Here is a 22,453-nt window from a genome sequence, read left to right as displayed (position 1 = left end):
AATTACTGTCAATATCTCGATTGATTTATGAGAATTATGACAGCGTCCGTACCCGAGGCGCCTATAACAATCGATTTCCTCAGTTTCGATCTGTTAGCTGTTACGAGCGAAGCGATGCACGGTATCGATGTCGCACGAGCGATCTCTCATGTCGCCATGGCCGGACTCAGCGTCGCTTGCGTGTCGGGGGGCGGACGTTGCATGGAGGCGTCGCTCTCGCTTCCGATGCCCTTCGAGGTGTTGCTCGATTCTTTCTGAGTCCCCAGACCACCATTTCACGTTTCCGAGATGGGGATATAGCTTGAGAGAAATAGAGACTCTCTGAGCGCCTGGATCTGACAACGCAAACACAAAGGATCTGAAGTCTTATGTAAATCGACGACAAGCCTGGGAAGAGACGTAATTCGAGCCCCACAGAAGGCAGCAATTCTGCGCAGTTTCTCTGTCTGATTGCGTCTGTTGCTCTAACCGCGCATTCTCTCAATCATGTCTCGGTTCCTGTTTTCCCTATATATCGGTCATGACGACCGCATCCCATCTGATCGTTCCCAGATGGACCGACGCGGATTTGTAGGAGACAGCCGGGAGGTAAATGTCAAGCGGTCTTTTGTGCTCATGCAGATCCCCGGCTAAAAATATCCGAGCTGCAGTCCCATTCACAGCGTCAGCCCACGCAAACGCGGCCGTCCGCCGGGAGGTGGTGTGGAAACCGGACCTGGCCCGGAAGTTATCCGATGAGACGAGATGGAGGTAGACTCAATCAGAGTCTATTCCAGGAAATCTTCGGTCGATTGTGGGAGGTCGACCTACCCCCAACCAGTTTCGGGCACAGCATACGACGGCGTAGCGATTTGAGGTGCCGTCCGATGAGCTCAAGCGAGCCTCGAACATCAAATTGAAGACTCCGCAAGAGAGATCGCGATGAAGAGACCTCACCTTGGACGCCTAGCGATACTGGGGGCCATGTTCCGACGTAACTTGACAATTCGAAATCTCTATGCTCGCCCGTAGGAAGACTTAGAGCTCCCATTCGTTCGGAATGCGCCAGTTCAGAGCACAGATCCTCATAAACCCTCGCGTTTGGAAAACCAAACTGACACGGCAGGAGCCATTCAGAGTCGAGAATAGCTCCGAGTCCTCGTCCCGAGCGTTCCAATCGATCCCGTGCGGTGGCGTTTTTCGTTCCAGGGTCTATTTCGTTCGATTCTCGTTCCTGGTGCGGGACAAAGATTCTCCTGCCTACGACGTCGAGCTCTGTTCGAGCAGTGTCTATAGTTAGAAACTCGGGCTGCTCGCTTCACTTGCTGAAGTCATTCCACTCGTTCGCTGTCACCGATATAGCGGTGATGTCCTTTTCAACATTTCCCCTGCTTCCCTCTAGCTTGTAGTCGGCTTCCTCGGGAGCTCGGACCTCTATCAGATTTTCCCACATCGACGATCCCAGTCCGACTATCCTGACTACTACTTCACTCTGCTTGTATGCGCGCTAAACGAACGTTCGTATTTTGCACGTGAATACTTGGTAAGTCTGTTGGTGTCTTCAACTTATTTGACACCACCATAGGCAACACATGCGTCACGTTATCGCCAGACCAGTCCTCGCCGTTCATTGCGATAATTCGAAGCACGTGAGCCAATGTCAGGTATGAGCGAGTGCTCGTTTCATAAAGGGGATCACTCCAATCTCGACGACAGCGATTGCTGCACGTGAACGCACGTTCATCTCGGAATGGCCCAGCCAGGAGGACGTAGATGCGACGAACTCACTACGGAGTGGGGTCCGTTGCTCATACCGACTCCAGACTGAGAGGTCTTCCTCGGGCCGAGGATCCCTTCCGGTGACCGATCGTATCCATTTACGATCCCGACAGTCTTCCACCGGATAATAGAGCGCCGTAGGATCATCGAACTCCGGAGGTTCGTGGCAGGGATCGTAGATCGGGCTGAGACTACTGATACGCATGTGTCAGCGCTCTGCCCACGAAACTCTTCACCTAGGATGATTTCCCTTTCGAATTAGGGCCGCTCCCGACTGGACCGCTGGAGACGAAAAGTCGCAAACATTGTTTGATTCACAGGATACATGGAAGCGATGCATTGACGAAGTGCATCACGTCTGTCGCTGGAGGTATTGATGGAAAACATGAGTGCATCGCCCGAAGGGAAGTTCTTGTGCGATCTCTGAGCGGACAAGCCTGTTGAGGCATTTTTCTGCGATCGGAAGGATCAGGGTCATGCTCATCTATTGATATTCATGGGAGGGGGCTCGAGGGAAACTCCTGAGAGCTGACTCCGGCTCCCAGGACGCTCGCGTATCGGTAATTGCCCTGGCTGCTCGTTCGAGTCTTCTGTCTGGGAAGTGAGAACGCCTCTGACTTCGCCTTCGATCCAGCTTCCGAGTCCCCTCACGCTTCGAGAGTGATGCGCTTCATTACTTCAATCTTTCTAATTCTATTTGGATTTCGCTCGCAAAGTCGATATCTCGTGAACCCCGCCGTCCCGAAGAGATCACACTTCCGAAAAGGGCTGGTGGGATCCGGATATTCACAAACACCAAGCGGAGATCTGAGGAGAAGACGCAGGACCCAAAATGTCCCCGAGCTATCCAGCTCATGGGCTCTACGGGCAGCAGCCGCACACCGCTGATCCCTCGGCGTTATGAATGAACCGAGAGTATGAGGAGTCTCTTAAGGAGTGGGCAGCGTCCTAAACCGCAAAAGTTGGGAAGCCATTTGACCCGGGAGACTTGTCGCAAGCGACTTGTCGAACTAAACCCCCCTCCCTGTGCACAGAGACCCTCATTGTCAGCTCTCACCTCGGAGCCTCCCCCCTCCCTGAAAAGACTCCGCGCGATAGATCGATATTCGTGCGTATCTTGCGAACAAGCCACGGAACTAGACAGGTTACCGAGGCTGCTCTGCCTATTCGCGGGAAGTGAATACGATAGCTCCTGTGTCAAAAGTTCTTCCTTGTATCGAAACAAAATGTACAGAATAACAGTCAGACTCCGGATCGCCGATCACAGTCAATCCGAATCGTCAACTTCTTGGAAAAACGACGGGAGCTTCGCTTCCACGGTGTATTTCGTTTTGACGGATTCGAGTAGGTTGAAGATTCCACGATGATCCTGTGTTGCCAACCACAGTGTCGGGAACTCTGTAATGTGTTTCTCCTTGAAATTTTCTTCTAGACTCAGGTCAGAGTCCAATTGATGATATCGCTCGTCGTTTGCTGGTCGCCTCTCGGCCTGTGAACAATTTCTCGTCTTAGAGCTCGTGGAAATTCGATGCTATAGATTCACTTCACCAACCTCCCTGGGGCCCCGTCACTTGTCTCGGCTCTGAGTTTCTCTGTTCGGACTGTATACTCGAACATTCCCATCAGAGTCGAGCGTGAGGCACCTCCTCGACGTAGGTATATTCGAGAATTAGTGCAGACCTTGAGGAAAACCGAGAGATCATTGAAGGAGCAGTTTACGAGGGCGCACGCTCTCTGTTTTTCGGAATCTGTCAGGCCCCGTATCACGTCGTGGAGGAAGTCTTTCAGCAAAGCCGTCGATGCAACGTTATGTTTGAGTAGTGAGACATCGCTCTGAGGGATCTCCACCGCAACCGTCCAGTGGAGGATTCCTCTCTTGATCGAGGTTCGATTCATTTTCCGTTTGGAGAACATCTGTAACACGTAGGGTCAGGGGAATGAGCTCCAGCAGAGGTGAGTGCACACAGTCAATCACAAAAATCATCGGGCACGACTCGAATAATGATCAAAAATATCGTATGCATTTCTGACCTCCGGTAGAAACTGGAGTCCAATGCGACTGCTCTTCCAAGCGAGTTTTTGCAAGTTGATTAAGTTCTGGGGAAGAACCGGTCCTCGATGGGGTTTGACGATCTTGTCTCTGATACTGCCGTCTATCACATTTGCTGTTTCCTCCAGAAGTCTGTGGAGACGATTCTCTCAATTTTTTTACCTCAGAATTCAAATCTGAGGACTCGAAAAAGTCTCGAAGAGAAATCTCGATTTCACTCCCGCGATCCACATAGGCTGTAGGGAATGAAAATCATATGCTTTCAAGAATCTTCAAATTTTGATATTCACTCCTCACCTGTAATCGGATTGGAGATCCATCTCAGTGAACTTGCTGAGTGGAACGTAGGCGGTGCGGTCGCGGAGTCCTGAGCAACCAGACGCTTCCTTGTGGGATCTGACACAATCCACAGAGCAGGTACGCAAGGCACAGCGGGGGCATCGATATCTGATAAATGATCAATCTTACGTAGTACAAATGCAAAGTAATCACGAGCTTCCGTTACAATATAACGGTATGACACGCATGTTCCAAGCCACTCACTTCGCGCTTTTCTGACATATCGAACACTGGGGAGCCACCATCGTCGCCGCGCTCTTTGTAGATTCGATTTCGAGAGTTGAGTCAATCGACTTCATCTGGGCACTTGTTGGTAGCTCTGGGAGCTGCATTGCAATAGCTCAGGGCAACGGCCTAGACCCTGGCCCTGAAGGAACAATGTCAGGGGAAGTTCTACCTCGATTACTGCCTCAGGAGTGCGATCCTCGCGAGCGGAGAAGCCACATGGTGCGGCTTGAGATGCTGGAGCAATATTTTCAAGGAGTGGAGAGGGGGCACCGTGATGGGCGCTCAATTCAAAATTGAGAAGATCTCCCACTCAAGGACATTCGGGGTCCGAGTTCGAAGCTCGGATGAGCGCTGGATGAATTCTGTATCCTGGATACCCGAGATCTACACCTTCCTGATGCTATGGAGAACTCATGAGGAATAGAGGGGCGATGGAACTCAGAAAAAATGGAGTTCGGTGACGCGACGGAAACCTCAAGCACATGGTGACGATGATTTTCGCGGATCCTACGAGCATAATTGCCCGGTCCCCTCTAACGCCGAATCACCTTCGTTCAGCCTCCTCGAAAGTTTCATCATGCAATGCTTCACAGAAAGAGTGAGATGTGGGCGGAGGCCGATACGTCAATCGAGCCACACATCCCACGGCGACGATGCTTCAGTCGGAAATGGAGAGAGCACAGTCGACCTCACGCCATCGAAGACCCCTCGACAGGAGATTTGATTCCACTCAGTCAATAGAAATAGAGCCATACACGATTCAAATAGGATTTCTTCCCAATCCGCTACAAATGGTCAGACGATCTATTGCCCCTCACAATCGAAGAGAATGAGGAGAAGATTCAAAAATGAATTGGAGTCCTCCACAAGAGAACTGGAATCCATCGATCTCGACAGCATCTTAACTTGCTTCGGTGGACGCCATGAACCATACGGCGCACATTCGGCGACCCTGTGTCTCATTGGAATAGCTAACGTTCCGGAGCGTTCAAATAGTTCCAATGTCGACATTCAGCGAAGGTCAACGGAAGCAGTCATAACTCCCAGTTAAGTTCGCAGAGTCTCGGATGGATTCGGTGGAATAGGCTAAAATTTTCGGAGACTCGCCTAATCGGGAGGATCTTACCCCTCCCTTTCCCGAAAAGGTGATAGCAGAACTCTGCTCTCCACTCAAGCGAAGGAGGATCTGCCCCTTATCGTGTGTCAAAAGCGTGATCGATAAATGATTCCACAGCTCACTCGCGGTTGTTCCCGTCATCCGAATGGATACCCTCGTAGCTCTGATCCGGAGCTCCACATCAGGCTCATCGTGTCAGGGTAACCAGACTACTGTCAAATTTCGCACCTTCCGAGAGGTTGTTGCGAGCTATAAAAGACTACCGATCACGTTCAGAATTCACTGAATCATCGGCATCATGGAGCTTTCGGTGATCCTGAGAGCAACGATTCTTTTCGGAGCCGCCACAGCTTTGCCTCGTGAGTAAGCCTTCGGAGTTTCCTGATTGCACCGATGACTCTCACTCTGTTCAAAAGGACGAACCAAGGAATTCCAGTTGTACCTGTTCCGTGTTCCAGCACTGTTCCCGCGACTCTACATGGAACCTTGCGGAGACGGAGCCGGAGTCTGCATGACAGGAATCGAATGTGGTTTCCAGAGGGGTCGGTCTCTGGGAAGTTGCGCTCTGGGGACCTGCTGTCGGCGTGAGTTATTCTGTGATTGAACTCCGAATCAGCCTTGAATTCCCCTATTCAGAACTTCGGACGGCGCCTAAGTTAGCTACTGAGGGGAGTCTCGCATTCCAGTGGAGAAAACTTGCGGAGGGAGAATCGTGGCGAATAATACGTACTTCGTGAGTCCGTATGAGTCCGTGCGCGGCGGATCCTCATGCAGCGTTGAGGTTCAGAAGAAATGGCACATCTCGGGAGTTTGTCAAATGAGATTGGATTTCATCGAGTTTGATACTGTTGGACCTAACTTTGCCACGGGTGCTTGTATCCATGATTCCTTCAGCGTATCCGGAGCCGATCGATCGGTTCCAACCATCTGTGGCCGCAACAACAAACAACACAGTAAGCCCCTATTCCCCGGAAAACTTCCGGGATGATGGCAATCGGCGAGTCCTGCTTGCATGGACCACGAAATGATTCTCCTAAAGATTGAAGTATGCGGTTTTCCCCGAATTTCGTTCGCATCTTCTTACTCGTGATGGCTTGCTCCTTCATCGCAGTGTACATCGATGTCAGAAATGCGCGGAGCATCCGTTTGAATGTCAACCTCGGTCAAAACTCCACGAGCAGACAGTGGAAGATTCGGGTGACGCAGATTCCCTGCTATTCCGAGCGACTCGCGCCAGCCAATTGTCTGCAATACTTCGAAGAGGACTCCGGGATTATATCCAGCTTCAACTACGGGAACCTCTTCAACGATTCTTCCTATCCACTGGATTTGAGGTGAGCGGGGAGTTGGAGGTACGGCCTGATTCTCAGGCCTTGTTCGATGTGTCCGCCACATTTAGCGTCGAGGCAGGCTTCGTCGAACCAGAATGCTAAATCAATGTATACCGTCAGGATCCGCGAATTCATTCCGCTACTAATAGTCATAACATTCTAGATATCAGATGTGCTTCCGTGAAGCTTGCATCGTGCAATTGACTCAGGTCGGACCGTTCGGTCTCGGAGAGAAACCCGAGGCATCCGGCAGGTTCGCCGATAATCTCGGTGATTTGTCTGACAGAACCTGCGACGACTTGACGAGCTACGACGAGAACAGAAAACGGAAAGCGTACCTCACCATCGACGGGATCAAGTTCTGCGGGAACAAATTCCTGCGCAGTTTTCGCACCAGTGAGTTCTGTTTCTCCTCCTTCCCACGTCTTTATGAATGATTTCTCTAGAGCATTCCTCGATCCTACGTCGGGTATCCATGAATCAGAGATCTCCGACTCCTCGACCTCCTCGGGGATGGAGAAGCGGGAGCTTGAACCCCTATCTCTAAGCCGAGTCTCTTTCCCTCGTCGTTTCTAGGGAATGCGATTTCATCGATCGGATTCAACTCACCCGAGAGAGAAGAAGGACGCGATGACTACGGTAGGGCACCGTATTCTGGCTTCCAGCTCCAATACAAAAGTAATTGCGGCAGACTCCTCAAATGAACATCGCAGCATCGTCCCCGTAGCAGTTCTTCCGAGCTCACCGAGCCTGGTCACGACTCGATTGGGCGTACCCTGGGGTCTCGATGCATTTTCAACCCCACAATAAATAAAGTTTTGCTCATGAACTCCTGGGGATTCACTTCGATGATTCCTTAAATCTTATTCGAATCGGGAATCACACTCCGGGCGGCGTTTCATGTCCCTTCCATCCTTCCCGGTAGCTTCCGGGCGCAATGTTGGAGTTCAGATCCCGAGAAACGCTTGAAATTCCTCGGCAATCATCATGCAGATAAGTCTCCAACGCGGGTCCGCGTAGCTCATTCCTCTGTGGGCCCCATGCTCCGCGGATAGACCATCGGCAATCTTCGGCTGTCCGATCCCAGGGGATCTCGGATTCGATCCTCGCGAGGGCTCTACCGGGTCTGTAGTCCATTTACCTAGAACACGACAATTTTCGGAGTTTCAAAGACCGCGCTGAGTTTGCCAGTCCCGCCCTTCGACCTCTCTCCCTCTGTCGTCCGTGTCCGGTGTGTGTCTCGCCAACAACTGGACACCAGACACACGACACACGGCTGTCTTGTGTTTTTGTGTGGCAGTCAGCTGGTGCCGATTTTTTTCCGGGAGACGGGGAGTCACGATCTAAACTCTCACCGTACACCGATCCTTCGGCACTCGGAAGCATTGAGTTTTCGTCGAGTGAGCTTTGGATCAGTAGGACGAGCTAGTCTGGCGAGCGAAGATCACACACAATCCAGCACCATCGAGCAAGGACAGCCAACATTCGATCGTCATCATTTCAACCCTTGTCAATCTAGTCACTTGTGCGGAGCTCTCCATGGATCGGATCCCTATCGACCTCCATGCTCACCGCATAAGCTCCGAGTCCGTGGAATGAGTCAGATGAGTCCTGCCAGAAACTGATTCCAAAAGAACCAAGAGCTTCCCGCAGGACGACCGTGCAAAATGCATTCCGTCGACGTTAAACTTCAGTTCGAGCAGCGTAACATGACGGAGTTACGGAATTTGCTCGACAAGTCGAATGATTTGACCAATAGTATGTGTGGGATCCTGAATTCATTCGACGATCGGTGAGTCCATCTATCATAAGATCTTACGGACCAATCCTCTATGCGGTGGAATCACCACCTCACTCGAAAAGATAATCGTGAACGGCGAAATTCGGAGCAGAGAAGAATCATGATACCGATTCACATTTCATCTCTCAGCTTGGAACGCCTAGAGAAGACGATCACTCCTGTATACAAGCAGACAGGATCTCTTCAAAAACGTCAAGAAAATATCAACCTCGTTCTAAAAAAATTGGACTGCGTCATACCGATGTACAATGTCGCAGAGCGTCTGCGGAGCTCCGTCAGCCGGGGTCCGACGCAAGAAGTGAAGGTGAGATGAAGGAACATGCCAATGCACGCAGTGTCTTCGTAAGTCCGTCAGAGTCGACTGAGAGGTATCTCATCATCGTCCGATTCCAGGAATACATCGAAACAATCGAAGAGTTACGCCAAGCTCTACAGTTCTTCGAAAAAAGTTCGCCCTTGAACGCTGAAGTTCCAGCTCTGAAACAAATCATAAACCAAGGTCAAAATCTCCTGCTCCAACATTTCGAGGTATGCGTATGGAGCGAGTACCGTTCGGGGAGCACGATGACCGAACAGTTCCTAAGGTCTATCATATTCACTCCTGATCCGGTGTCATGAGGACTTCAAGACGTCTGCCTGTTTTAGGATCAACTCAATTCCCATTCGCGGCCACTCCCAGCTCCCACAATACACGATCTGATCGAAATTGACGAGGAGCTCCGAAGTCTTGACTCAACCCGGAGTTTGGATCAAATTCCGAAAGAGGTACGTCCCCCATTCTTCTTCCCCTGGGTAGATCCAGATATTAACCACCGATTCGACGGTGACGTACGCATACCGATTACGATCAATATTCTCCTCCAGGTACAAGATGAACTTCGAGAAATGGCCGTGTATCTCGCACAATGCGGCCAAGAGAGTCGAGTCATGGAGAAATACGGAGCAGTTCGCAGCCGAATTCTGGTTCAGAGCATCTCGAATCTAAAGGATCACGAGAAATCAACGAGCGGTAGCAGCAGTCATATGATGACTTTGGGTGAGTATCTCGATCTTCAGGTTCGGACTTCTCAGTCAGCATGACTCAGAACTTGGCGTGATTGATAACTTACTCTGGACCTGGGTTCGGCAGGCGTGTCTTCGAGCCCACTTCCCTCTCGTCGCTCCGGAGTGTCATCATTGAAAGACCCGAGCGTCGCTGGAAGGAGCGTAGGCCGGAAGATCAGGAACGCCATTTTGCGGAACGCGGGCTTGAAAAAGAACTCTGCCGACGCATCCACTGGGAAATATCTCACGTTAGGGAGAGAAGTCCGAGAGGAGGTGGAAGTAGAGAGCTTCCTCACATCCGTCAGCGCATTACTCAAGCTCATGCAGAACGAGGCGCAACTTCTTAAAGCAATCATCCCGGAGAGGCAAGTCAAGCTCTCTTATCGAATCGATGTGATCGGTGTCGAGCCCAAGCCGAAGGAGTCGCCCTCTGTTCACGATATGGTATTCCACATGCTTTCAAAGATAGAATGCGGTTCCAGGAAACCGAGCCTCATGAGTCCGACAGAGGCTCAAAACGCGACATCCGTCGATCGAGCAGTGTTCGAGCATGTGGTCCAAGCTGCTGTGTCCATTGTTATGACCGAAGGCGAGAATTTGGACAAGGTTCGTTGCAACTTCTTCTTAAATCCGTCGTATAATCTTTTGCCCTCGAGAGCCGTTCGACGCTCTCCCATTATCACGATATATTGAATAGAGTACCTCTCCTTATAAAAGCAACCGGTATGTATCACATGACTCTGGGCCGAAGGCGCCGAATGGCGTATGAGATCGCGGCTTCTATGCAGAACTTGTCGAGCATCCTCTCGGTTGTGGCGCGAAACTAAAAGGGTCCTTCTGCTCAGATCGTGAAGGAGAGCGCCGCGCGGCATGAGTTCCAGATAGTCTTGAGTTTATTCCCGGCACTGCAACACCTCACCCAACTGAGACCGGAGTACGAACAGCTGATGGAAGGTAAGTTCCTCGCTTCTCTCTGAGCATTCTGATCATGATCATGCCCGAGGGAAAGACCAACCTAACCATAGGAGCTGATTTATTTCAGGTTGTACCCAGAAAGATCAGTTGTGCAAAGCTTTGGTTCGCATGCAGACCACCTTGAACAAGTCACTAAACGAGTTTGTCGGCTCCGTGCGGAATGATCCTGTGGTGAAAATGCCTAAAGACGGCACCGTCCATGAGCTGACATCGAATGTGATGATGATGCTTGAACGGCTCTTGGCTTTCGTTGACATGGTGAGTCTGGTTCTGCAAGGCTCCGAGAATTAATAATCCTCCGTCACCCTCCTCGATATTCCTCTCATGGAAGGTATACGGTGACCTAACTCACCTGGTTGCTCAATTGCGCAGGTTGGTAACGTTCTTGTGGTGCCGGATCTGCGAAAACTGTCTAAAGCCGAAGATCGGAACCGTTGCACACTGTCGCAGTATGTGCACCTCGTATTGAGCGCACTCAGCTTGAATATCAACAACAAGGCTGTCAGCTACACTGACGAATACCTCCAGGTATGCGGGGACCGAGCAAAATATCAGACGTGTTGCCCGTCGAAGCTGATCTAGATATCGATAGATTCCTGTTGCTGTCTAAGAAGCACTCTGACCGCTCGACAGGCGATTTTCCGGCTGAACAACCTACATTACATTTATCAATCGTTGCAACGGAGTGGTCTCCTGGAAGTTGTTCAAGAATTTTATCCGTCCATGGGTGAACACTACCTGGAAAACTTGCGGGAAGAGAAGAGGAAATATTCGCAGAGCTGGAGCACGGTTCTGCATTACATAGTAGATGTGAGTTCATTCGGATATGTTTGCCCCCGGAAGATCATCCCCAGATCTCGAGCGTCACATGATTCGTACCTATCTCGAGCCTCACATTATTCACCCTTATCATCAGGTCGATCGCAGCTTGACCGTTGCTTCGCCGAGGGGCTCGGCGGACTCCCTCAAGATCAAAGAGAAGGATCGACAGGCTATCAAGGAGAAATTCGCCGGATTCAACAAAGCCATCGACGATATCCTACGGTACCCCTCCTTAACGATGCCGATGATTAAACTCCTTATGGTCGAAGAATGATGCGCTTCAACTTCTAGGCTCAAACCGTCTCTTCGATTCCTTATACTTCCTTTTACAGAACACAGAAACAATACGCCGTGCCCGATGCTGAATTGCGTCAGACTATCAAGCGCGACAACGAGGAATTCATTGTTCCAAAATACAGGTTCGTGAAGCTTCGGTAGAATGTATTCAAGATCCGTACCGGGGATATCCCGAAGTGTGATTCTGAGAAATCAGCGGCTATAGCCTCGATAATGATTTTCGCTGATTCCAACAGATTGTTCTACAACACGTATGCCGATGTGCCCTTCACGAGGAAACGAGACAAATATGTGCGCTTTTCGCCCATCGAAGTCTCGGATATGATCAAAGAATTCTTCGACACATCTGCTTGAATTTGGACGATCGACGAAGCGCTGTCTGCGCTGAAGATGGAGTTATGGTTCCGAGGTGAGGAGAAGCAGACTGATACCATCCAGGTGCGGTCTAACTCCTTCATTCGCGTGTAAAATAAAGAAGAGTTTAATCTACCAGCAGAGTTTTTGGCGAAGTGGAGGACCGAGGAGCGAAGAGTCGCTCAAGTGCTCCGTAATCTCCTTGTTCATATGCACAGAAATCACCAGGCAAAACAGAGGGCGTGAGGTGAGGCAAGGAAAAGAATTCGTCGCGAGGGCGCTGTAGACACCAGGCAGATTCCGGAAGCATGAGCCCTGGCTCCGATCGCCCCTGACGCGATCAACGATTTTGCACTCCCAGCGATCTCCCTTCCACCATAGGCGTCACATTCGGGGCTTCGTCGCGCCAATGAATAATAATTGACAAATCGATAGGATGCCGAAGGCGGCGCTGGAATAATTGCTGAATCGAATTCATGGTGTTCAAAGGTCTTTATTAAGCAAGTTCCTAGAGCATCTCTGAATGCCGTACGGGGAGTTTACTTGAAGATCTTGCCTTGATTGAATTTCTTGCCTCCGAACTGTCCTTCCCATGCGAGGTATTCGTTCACCAAAGTCTTGGTGCTCTCGTCCTTGGGATCGAGCTTCTTCCATTGATAGGACTCGTAGTCGATTTGCCAGTCTTCCGACAGGGTGAAAGCCAATTCATGACCTCTCCAAACCCAGATACCGGAAATTGTGGAGCAATTGTCCTCTCCGAATAGACACATGGAAGCGAAGGCGTTCTTGCGCATTTTATCCAGACGCTGCATCATGCCCGATATGAGGTTGCAAGACATGAACACCATGGTCAGATCTTCGGGGTATTTGTACTCGCAGTACCAGATGGAGTAGTTCTCCGGATCGAACTTCTGCCAGAAGTACGGAATAGACACGGCGGTATCTTCGTTGGAGTACGAACGCTTGAAGTCGTCCATGACGAAAGTGCCCTTGGGGAAGGCTTCGAAAGGATCTTTTTTCGGAGGCTCTGCCATGAGAATTTCGTCTCCGGCATCGAGGGGTTCGGGAGCTTGTTTCTTGTCTTCCTTCTTGGACTCCTTCTTCTCGTCCTTCTTGGCAGCTTTCTTGTCGGTCTTCTTGGCGGAGTCGCCCTTGCCTTGGATTTCAGCGAAAGTTGCGGCATCGAACTGCGCTGCAACCTCGCAGAGTTTCGCTTGGCCTACGACCTTCCTGACATTCGGTTGATTCAGCACGGTCTCGAACCATCGGTTGACATTGCCGTACGGCTTGCGGAACGCGGGATCCAAGACGAGAGTGTACAGATTGAGCAGGGCGCTGAAGACGGCGATATCCGCCAGGGATATGCGCTCTCCCACGAGGTAAGTCTTCGATAGGAATACCTTGTTCAGGTAGGAGAGAATAGTCTTCACCTCGGCCTGAGCCTTCTCTTGAGTTTGCTTGTTGAAACCCATGATTCCGAGACATGGGAAAGTCCAAGCGCTGGCTGGCGGGAGGATTTCGTTGTCGGCAAAAGCGATCCACTGGAGGATCTGGGCATTCTGGGCATTATCCTTGCCCTTGAGCTCATTGCCGGCAACGTAGTACGCGATGGCAGCGGCCTCAGTGAGTTTCACACCGTCCTTGCTTTCGAAAGCGGGCACTTTCCCTGAAATTGAGATATTGCGGATTAGGAATCTGGCGGAATACTCATAGAGCACCAGGTTGGAAATATCTGAACTTTTTCCTAAGGGAAGGGGGGGGGCATGACGATGCGTGAGGACGTGTTAGAGCTCCCGTTGAGGATTTTGAGCATAGTGAGGAGAATTCTGATCCTTGAGAATGGCAGTTTCATAGAGCGCGCCGGCGAGAGCTCCCGTTCAATATGGATCCGTATTATGAACGTCAAGCACGCCATCCGTGTCGAATGATGACCGAGGATCGGTATCGCACACCAATATCCGAAAACTGGCTTCAAAACTCCAAGAGCGAGCGGAGCGATCCGAAATCGAGAATTGTCGCGGGTCATCATCGCGATGATCATCTAATTGGAACTGGTTCCAACGTGGCTGACAATGCGATACATACCAAGCGGAAACTTCGCCAAGAAAGCATCCGAACGATTGGTTTCACCGAAGATGAAGTTCGGGGGCTCTTGATGAACCGTGAGCTTGGCTTTGCCGTACTCAGCGGCGATGAGGATATTCCTTGAACGGAAGTTATCCTTGCACGTGTAGAGCGTTCCCTGTGCCGCCATCTTCGCTACAACCGGAGAGGAAAAGAGACCTTAGATTGCTCGGCTCGCCGGCCCGTCGTCGTCCCGAGCAGCAGACGGATCCCCGATTCAAAAACAAGAGAGGGCACCCTCCCCCAGGTTCTTGAAAAAATTCTTAATCAATTCAATCGGTCAGATCGACGGGAAATCGGATTCTTTCCAGCTCGAATCGATCTCTGACCTTCGGTTCTCGTTCTGGACGGAAGTCGTTCCCGGGAGGTCGGGACGCAATCCGATCCTACTCGATAAACACAATAGGAGCTCTTTCCCCAAGGGATGAACGCATTCTTCGAAAGCTCCAGGATCTAACCACCGTTGGCCTTCATTGTCGGCGTAGACAACGCGTAAAACCATCAGGTGGTGTCCCGCTGACGCACTCAGGGAACGTTCGATTGTGTCATCGGTCGCGACTGAATTGCTCAACCGTGAGTACCCGAGCTCTAGAGTAGATTTTCGCATGCAGTGAGTCGGCTGAGTTCCGGATTCGACCGAAGCCGGAGCTCGATCCATTGGGGGCAAGATCAGAACTGAACGCGCAAAAACAACTCGACGATAGTGTAGTTTATCCAGCGAGCTGATAAAGGGGATCTTTCCCCCCCGGCCCGGTATACCCACCAAACCAGATCATTAGACGATGGTCTTCTCTCCCGGATACTGTACGAGATTTCTCGTTCGATTAGAGGGCGGTTTCGATCGAATCCGTCGATGGGCGGTCTAAGGGCCGGCTCATCTCGAGCGCCGGCTGTCAAAGAACACAACGGACCAGCTGTTTACCAACATTGACCAGGGTAGCCCCTCCGCGGTTGCCGCTTTTATCAAATTCAGAGCAGAGTTCTCGTTCCCATCAGGCGCCAATTGGGCTCGGACGGTGGCAATGTTCACGTGACAGGATTGTATCGGCCGAAAACATCGGAGTCACGGGTCTGTGTCCAACGACCGAGGATGACGCAAGCCGCTCTCATCCAGGGAATAGAGCTCCACGCTCGGACTCTAGTGCCATACAAGAACGGTAGTGACCAGAACACTTTCCTCGTGGGAACGCAATCCCTTCGATCGGAGAACCACATCCACCGGCTCACGTTCGATGACGAAATTTCGAACTCGCTCGACAAGAAGAGTTATCCTCATCCACATGGAGAGATCTGGCACTTGGCAACACATCCCGAAAGCCCGCTGATCGCGACGTGTTTCAACCGACTTTCCGGAGATGGCTGTTGTAAACGAGGAGCGATATTTAAAATGCGAGACGACGCCCTCGACCTCCAATACGAAGTTTCACCTCCTGCCGAGATTGGCACCGAAGTTCGCCAAATTCAGTTCGAACCATCGACGGGGAAATCGTTCGCCGCTCTGGTTGATTGTCAGGTAGTTTTCCACGATCTCGATACCGGAAAAGTTTCGCAGAGTTCGAAAATCGAGGCGAAAAATACGTTGAAGACATTTGCGTTCGGCTTCAGCCCTCCCGGGGACCTGCTGGCGCTCAACAGCGATTCCACTTTGAGAGGACTGGACACGCGAAACCTCCAGGAGTGCTGGTGTGTTCCTAACGCTCATACGAATCAAATACGGAGCTTAGATTTCAATCCAAACAGACCGAACGTGTTGGCTACGTCGGGCGACGATTGCTCGGTGAAATTTTGGGACTTGAGGAATCTCGAGAAGCCCGTCGTGAGCATGCGCCATCACTCACATTGGGTGTGGAGTGTCAGATACAATCCCTACTACGATCAGTTGGTGTTGACCGGTAGTTCCGACTCGAAAGTTCATCTGTTGAGAGTGGCCAGCGTGAGCTCGGACGAGGCCAGTCAAGAGCAAGAAGACGTGCTCTTGGAAACATTCGATGATAACGAGGATTCTATTTACTGCACCGAATGGGCACCGAACGATCCCTGGATTTTCGCGTCGATAAGCTACGACGGGAGGCTCGTTGTGAATCGGGTACCGAAAGAGGAAAAGTTTCGCATACTGTGTTGAAATTCCTGATATGAGAAGTGCAATAAAGACCTATCTGGAAGTCGAGCTGGTGTCCCGAGAGTCGAGGCTTCGTGATTCGATAGGTACGACCCGCAATATCGCCGTCACCGTAGAATCTATCGCGGAACGGAGCGCGTCAACGAAAGCTTCCGAGACAGCTGCGAGCGCTGTCGTCTCGAGAGCAGTCTACGTTCGACTCCCTCGATGAAACAAGAGTATCTCCCCTTTCTCCGGCGCTTTTTGATTAGCTACAGACTCACGGACTGTCAGCCGGTCTGTCGGTCGGCCGCAGAGTGTCGAAGGAGGCCCCGCGAACCGAACAGGCATTCGGTGTCTTCGCTCGACATAGCAACACGTAGGACATCGCTCGTCGGAAACGGTTCGGTCCCGGAGCTCGTTTTGAAGGCTCCATTCAGAAGATACAGATATTCTGAGAGAAACTAAGCGCGAACTTGATGACGTTCCATCCGTAGGTCGCCATGCTGAACCGGGTGCCCATACGCCGCCTCGCTACACTACCGCCATGCGCTTTCACGCCAGAGCCGTACAGCGGACCGAAAGCCGCAGACATACTCGCCTCGCGAAAGAAGAACATCAATCCGTCCCTCACGGCGAACCTGCTCTACAGCGAACCCCTCTATGTCACCCAGGGTCATATGCAGTGGTTGTGGGACGAGAAGGGCCGACGATATCTCGATATGTTCGCCGGAATCGTAACCGTTTCCGTCGGTCATTGCCACCCCAGAGTCAACGAGGCGGCTGAGAAACAGCTGAAGTCGCTCTGGCACACCTCAAATATCTATCTGACAAGACCCATCCACGAGTTCGCGGAAAAACTCACGGCGAAACTCCCTGGCAATCTCAAAGTGTGTTATTTCGTCAACAGTGGATCCGAAGCGAACGATCTCGCCATGATGTTGATGAGGGCGCATACGGGAGCCTGGGACCTGGTCTCGTTACGGAACGCCTATCACGGTATGACGCCGTACTGCGCGAGTTTGTGCTCTGTGTCCAGCTACAAAAGACCCCAAGCAGGCAATTCTGGAGTGCATCACACCATGAACGCTGATCCCTATCGGGGGATTTGGGGTGGAAGAAACTGCAGGGATAGCGTAGTTCAGACAGATCGTTCCTGCGACTGCCAGTCCTCATGCAAAGCCGCCGATGGATACGCCGGGCAGTTCAAAGATCTTCTAGATCACTCCATTTCTTCGAAGAAAATGGCGGGCTTCTTCGCCGAGAGTATTCAGGGTGTGGGTGGGATTGTTCAGTTTCCCAAAGGCTTTCTACCGCAAGTCTACGAGATGGTGAGATCAAGAGGCGGACTTTGCGTCGCGGACGAGGTCCAGACCGGCTTCGGGAGACCTGGCAGCCACTTCTGGGGTTTCGAAACCCACGGCGTGACTCCGGATATTGTGACGATGGCCAAAGGTATCGGGAACGGCTTCCCCCTGGCAGCCGTGGTCACAACTCCTGAAATCGCTGCCACGCTAGCTCAGGCTAATCACTTCAACACTTTCGGGGGGAATCCTATCGCTTGCGCCATCGGATCTGCGGTCCTCGACGTCATTGAAGAAGACAAACTCCAGGAGAATTGTGCTGTTCTCGGGGAGCATCTCATACGCGAACTCGAGGGTCTGAGAGGAAAATTTGAAATCGTTGGTGATGTGCGTGGCAAGGGTTTGATGATAGGTGTTGAACTTGTTGAATCGAAAAAAACAAAACAGCCGCTCGCAGCCGCGAAAATGGCCAGGATTATGGATCTCACACGACAGAGCGGACTACTGATAGGCCGAGGCGGTAACTTCGGAAACGTTCTCCGCATCCAGCCCCCGATGTGCATCACCCGAGAAGACGCGGACTTCACTGTGGACGTATTGAGAGAGAGTCTCCAAAAACTATGAACAGTCCTACAAAAACTTATATCGATCCCCAACGCGTCTGGCGCCATGGACTTGTGATCATGATGATGTTCTCTGTTCTGAACGGTTTCCTCATCGTAGATTTCCCGTTTCATGAATCTTTCGCTCCGACGGAATCGCCATAATGAATTCTCTGAGACGTCGATGAGTGTGTACTTCGGACATCAAATTAAACTCGCTTATACATACGCCACTCGCTCGTTTTCTTCCGAAACTCAAAATCATCCATCGGAGCCTGTGTGAATTTTTCTTCAATAAACAATCTAATCATCATGAATCATGATACCTGATTCATCGCTGCTGATATCGTACAGACTCTTCATTTACGGCTCCGAATTTTCCAGCAGGACAATGAGTGGAGAAGAACCCACCGCGACGACGACGAACGGAGTCGCACCAGAGCCGTCACCACCAGCTGAGGAAGCTCCCTTATCAGTCGAACCTCAGAAACCCGAAGTGGTCGAGAGCGAAACGAAGAGCCCGAACCACAAAGAACTCGTGCGGAAGGAAGTTCTCGATGTCTTGAATCATTTGAATATCATAAAAGACAATGGTGAGCTATATTTTTTCTCGAGACCCCATGACCTAACCTCTGGTGGAATTCCCAGTTCGAATCCAGATGATAATCATTCGAGCTTCGGTAGAGCATGATGAATGTGCATCTTCTCTCTACCGGCTCCCGTGTGATCGCTTCATTCCCGAATATTAATTCTCTTTCCTTCATTAAAGACTTTGTAGCTAAAGCCGACGGAACATGGGTCGAAGCAAAATGTCCCGCTCGTATAGATTTGTACGGTGGGTGGACGGATACTCCACCGATCTGCTACGAAATGGGGGGCTCCGTGGTGAACATGGGAATCCTGGTAGATGGAGTGAAACCGATCTCGGCGAAAGCTCGTTTCAATAAGAATCACTCGATGTTGAAGCTCTTGATGATCGAGAAAAACGGACCTGAGCGACTTATAGAAGTGGAAACCATGGAGGACCTTCTGGACTTCTGCGATCCTTCGACTGAAGGAGCCTTGTTGAAAGCTTGTGTGGTTGCCTGTAATATCTTTGACAAGAGCAAGCCCTTGAAAGACCAGCTGCTCGAAGATTACAAAGCCGGCTTAGATATCGTCTCTGTGACTCATCTCCCTCACGGGAGCGGACTAGGTGAGTTTGTCTGTCCCATCAATAGAGGGCCTCGTTATCCGAGTTCAGCTATTCTGGCGAATTTTAATGGAACTATGAGAGAAATTCTCGAGCGAGCTTTTTCCTCATTCTGCAGGTACGAGCAGCATCTTGGCAAGCGCGTTGTGCGCCGTAATTTGGGGCGCAACGGGTAATCTCTTCGACCGGAAATCACTTCTGTTAGTTGTTCTTGCCGTGGAACAGCTGCTGACAACGGGAGGAGGATGGCAGGATCAAGTCGGCGGGGTTCTGGGGGGCATCAATCGAGGATTCTCGAAGCCAGGACCTCTGCTGCAGGTCAAATTCGAACCCCTTCCTGTGGAGGACGGGTTCGTTGAGCTCCTGGAGCAACACATGGTACTCCTCTACACAGGGAAAATTCGGTTGGCGAAGAACATACTGGATGTCGTCGTCAATCGATGGTTCGAGCATTGTCCTGCCATGATGGACTGCTTCCGGAAATTGCATACTGGGAGCATGCAGATGCAGGGTGCTATCAAGACCAGAGATTTGAGCAGGATCGCCGCTCTCTTCACTGAGTACTGGGAGTTGAAGAAGAAGCTCGCTGAGAATAGCGAGCCCACGGAAGTGACACAGTTGATCAGAGTCGTGGAACCATTTTGCGTCGGTTACTCCCTCCTGGGAGCCGGTGGCGGCGGGTTCCTGTGTGCCATCACTGCTATGCCCGACATGCACGATGAAATTCGAACTGAACTGAAGCGTAACTCGGACTTCGAAAAAGTCACTGTACATCGGATCAGTTTAGATACGCATGGACTCCAATTGTACAGAGGGAATACCATCATTCACATCTGATCTGAGCGACTATCTGGAGATTCTTTCCTCAGTTTTCCCGCATGATGCAGATTCAGGGAAAAATGCTTCGGGTACTCCCTATATTAATCATGCTTCAGGGAAACGAGCTTCAATCATTTTTCACCGAACTCATGTTTCATAATCGTATTCTCCCAAAGTTTTGTACATACTTTAAGTGACATGGATCCCTACAGCAGCAGAAATGGCGGAGTAGGGGCTCTCGACACTCAAATAAAAGAAAGCATTCCGAACTCGATTCAGAGACTTTCATCCGTTCGGGCGGCCGGGCAGCCTGTCTGCCTTCCCGTCAGACAGATCTCTGAGGCATGCCCGCACAGATACTGCTGAATATATACACGGAGCTCAAGCAGTCACGTGGTCGCAAACGTTTCATCGCTGGCTAGGCTAGCCTGCTGCTTGGAAGCCGCTCGAATATAGAGGTGAATGGACGGACGACCTTCAGAAGTACTCAAGTAGCTGATCTATCGGTCCAAAACTTAAAGGAAGAGAAGAGTATTCCGCTATTGGTCGATGATACTGTTCGATTGGTGAGTGAGTCCCAGCACGATCGAAACGACTTCCGGCAGACCGACAGTGAAGAAAGAACGATGCTAGACCACAGGACCTTGTCTTAGGAACGAGATGGGGGTGTCTTCTGCGGAAAAAAGGAGATATATGGGAAGGCCGTTCCAGAGACATGGTCGCAAGACAGCGTGCGATCTCTGAAATCAGAGTCCTTATTCATCCTATAGAGGAGGCGTTCTTTCGTCTGACGAATAGAATAGCTACGTAGAGTGTCTTCGATTCATCCTCCGAGCAGGGTATGGGGCTCGAGTTCGACGCGCGGAGGACGGAGGCCCCGCCGAACGCAAGAGTCACTCGTGAGTGGAGTTCGCCGGTTCACTCCGCGTGGTTCTACCGCGCCGCCGTCCTATATTACTCTATTGTATAAGCAATACATGTCGGGCATGTCCTGTCGTCTGGGCACTTTCAGAAAGATCTCATGCTCGCTGCCAGGCTGGCGGCCTCCGTGGTCCGGCCCAAAAGACCATCACGGTTCTATGGTACTTCGACGATCACGGGACAAGACTCCCTCATCTGTAGGGTCAGTAAGTTGGTGTCATGAGAGATGATCCAAGGAAGGGATCAACTATGGCCCCTACCTTCGCATTTTCGGGCTTTCTCAGGTTAGATTTCATGGAAGTCAAAGGATGTCTTGGGTCCCGTTTGGGGAAGTCAAGCCCCGAAAATCGTCTTCCAGAAGCGACATCCCCGGAAGGAGGCATGTCGGGAGGCTCGGAATTTCCGGTCTCAAATGAATATCGAAAGCAGCCATATAGAGGGGTTTCTCGCCGTCGCCGAACCGTCACGGACATTGGATGAAATCATGTCATGCATTCAGATTCGAAAATCTGCCGCCCACGCGGCCTCTGGCGGTAATCAAGATTTCGGATTGGAAGATTCAACGACAGTCGTTCAATTCCTCGCGATTCGAGACTTCGTCGATGATTTCGGAGCTTGCCCCCCATCCCCTCGGTGGCCCGAGTCATGTTTCCAACAGAATGTTCCGATTGCTGATTGGACAACAAAAGATCACTGCGACCTTGAATCCCTGACCCTCGACGCGACGGGTCAGCCCGACCTTCGGGGAGCTCCTCTCCGAGTTGAGATCCTCTACAAACTCATTTTGAGTGGTGACCGAATCTTCCATGACGGAGTGCTCGAGGACTAAGCCTCAATCATTCCCTCTCCTCAAGAACGATGACCGTGACAAGTCGAGCTCGAAGCATCTGATATTGGCATGGGCACGCTCAGAATTACTGCCTACCTCCCGGCGGGACTCGGATGAAGATGTAGATCGAAGAGGTTCTGACTCCGAACCCGGCGGAGATCCGACTCGATTCATCGATAGCACCAAGAGAACACCAGCTATGATAGGGAGTTCTGGAAATACTTGCGTCTCGTGGTGGGATCCTTGACTCGATACGACAAGCTGATTGGGACTCGTTCACACGAATCGCACTCCATCAATAGTGCAGAGTGTCTTTCTTTGATAATATCACTCGCCCTTAGTTATCGTTCGATCGAATCTCTTGCAAGGGCCGTGGCGAGCATTGAGGCCAGGCTTCCTAGGCTTACCCGACTGCGCTGATCTCTGAATGAAATGAGTGCGTAGGTCG

The 22,453-nt window shown here is 51.1% G+C and overlaps 7 protein-coding genes across 7 annotated transcripts; 5 read left to right on the top strand and 2 right to left on the bottom strand.

Moving 5' to 3' along the window:
* Window positions 1–3,012: 3,012 nt before the first annotated feature.
* Window positions 3,013–4,586, bottom strand: LOC100902134 (box C/D snoRNA protein 1). The gene is made up of 5 exons (XM_003744623.2): window positions 4,352–4,586; window positions 4,106–4,255; window positions 3,790–3,940; window positions 3,439–3,672; window positions 3,013–3,247 (listed from the first exon to the last, which is right to left on the bottom strand). Exons 1-5 carry the CDS (start codon window positions 4,477–4,479, stop codon window positions 3,026–3,028), a joined length of 885 nt encoding a protein of 294 aa, XP_003744671.1. The 5' UTR covers window positions 4,480–4,586; the 3' UTR covers window positions 3,013–3,025.
* A 1,193-nt stretch (window positions 4,587–5,779) lies between these two features.
* On the top strand, window positions 5,780–7,527 carry LOC100901983 (uncharacterized). The gene is made up of 6 exons (XM_003744622.2): window positions 5,780–5,851; window positions 5,951–6,076; window positions 6,179–6,445; window positions 6,604–6,826; window positions 6,987–7,219; window positions 7,400–7,527. The coding sequence occupies exons 1-6, from the start codon at window positions 5,791–5,793 to the stop codon at window positions 7,525–7,527; spliced, it is 1,038 nt and encodes a 345-aa protein (XP_003744670.1). The 5' UTR covers window positions 5,780–5,790.
* Window positions 7,528–8,583: 1,056 nt separating this feature from the next.
* Window positions 8,584–12,340, top strand: Exo70 (exocyst complex component 7). Its single transcript, XM_029111808.1, has 15 exons — window positions 8,584–8,615; window positions 8,754–8,928; window positions 9,018–9,152; window positions 9,270–9,389; window positions 9,489–9,660; window positions 9,754–10,036; window positions 10,199–10,274; window positions 10,514–10,622; window positions 10,711–10,901; window positions 11,016–11,171; window positions 11,277–11,453; window positions 11,560–11,687; window positions 11,798–11,884; window positions 11,999–12,171; window positions 12,256–12,340. The coding sequence occupies exons 1-14, from the start codon at window positions 8,584–8,586 to the stop codon at window positions 12,114–12,116; spliced, it is 1,959 nt and encodes a 652-aa protein (XP_028967641.1). The 3' UTR covers window positions 12,117–12,171; window positions 12,256–12,340.
* On the top strand, window positions 9,040–18,266 carry LOC100901551 (alanine--glyoxylate aminotransferase 2, mitochondrial). The gene is made up of 2 exons (XM_003744619.2): window positions 9,040–9,076; window positions 16,873–18,266. The coding sequence occupies exon 2, from the start codon at window positions 17,019–17,021 to the stop codon at window positions 18,264–18,266; it is 1,248 nt and encodes a 415-aa protein (XP_003744667.2). The 5' UTR covers window positions 9,040–9,076; window positions 16,873–17,018.
* On the bottom strand, window positions 12,594–14,429 carry eEF1gamma (elongation factor 1-gamma). The gene is made up of 2 exons (XM_003744576.2): window positions 14,202–14,429; window positions 12,594–13,782 (listed from the first exon to the last, which is right to left on the bottom strand). The coding sequence occupies exons 1-2, from the start codon at window positions 14,368–14,370 to the stop codon at window positions 12,656–12,658; spliced, it is 1,296 nt and encodes a 431-aa protein (XP_003744624.1). The 5' UTR covers window positions 14,371–14,429; the 3' UTR covers window positions 12,594–12,655.
* LOC100906851 (L-fucose kinase) lies at window positions 14,713–20,524 on the top strand. Its single transcript, XM_018640065.1, has 4 exons — window positions 14,713–14,813; window positions 18,632–18,837; window positions 19,014–19,439; window positions 19,555–20,524. The coding sequence occupies exons 2-4, from the start codon at window positions 18,636–18,638 to the stop codon at window positions 20,271–20,273; spliced, it is 1,347 nt and encodes a 448-aa protein (XP_018495581.1). The 5' UTR covers window positions 14,713–14,813; window positions 18,632–18,635; the 3' UTR covers window positions 20,274–20,524.
* Window positions 15,331–16,362, top strand: LOC100901693 (EARP and GARP complex-interacting protein 1). Its single transcript, XM_003744620.1, has one exon. It carries the CDS (start codon window positions 15,331–15,333, stop codon window positions 16,360–16,362), a length of 1,032 nt encoding a protein of 343 aa, XP_003744668.1.
* Window positions 20,525–22,453: the final 1,929 nt, after the last annotated feature.

Source organism: Galendromus occidentalis, unplaced genomic scaffold (assembly GCF_000255335.2).
Source record: "Galendromus occidentalis unplaced genomic scaffold, Mocc_1.1 scf7180000077471, whole genome shotgun sequence".
NCBI lineage: Eukaryota > Metazoa > Arthropoda > Arachnida > Mesostigmata > Phytoseiidae > Galendromus > Galendromus occidentalis.
This window is presented reverse-complemented; position numbering and strand designations above follow the sequence as displayed.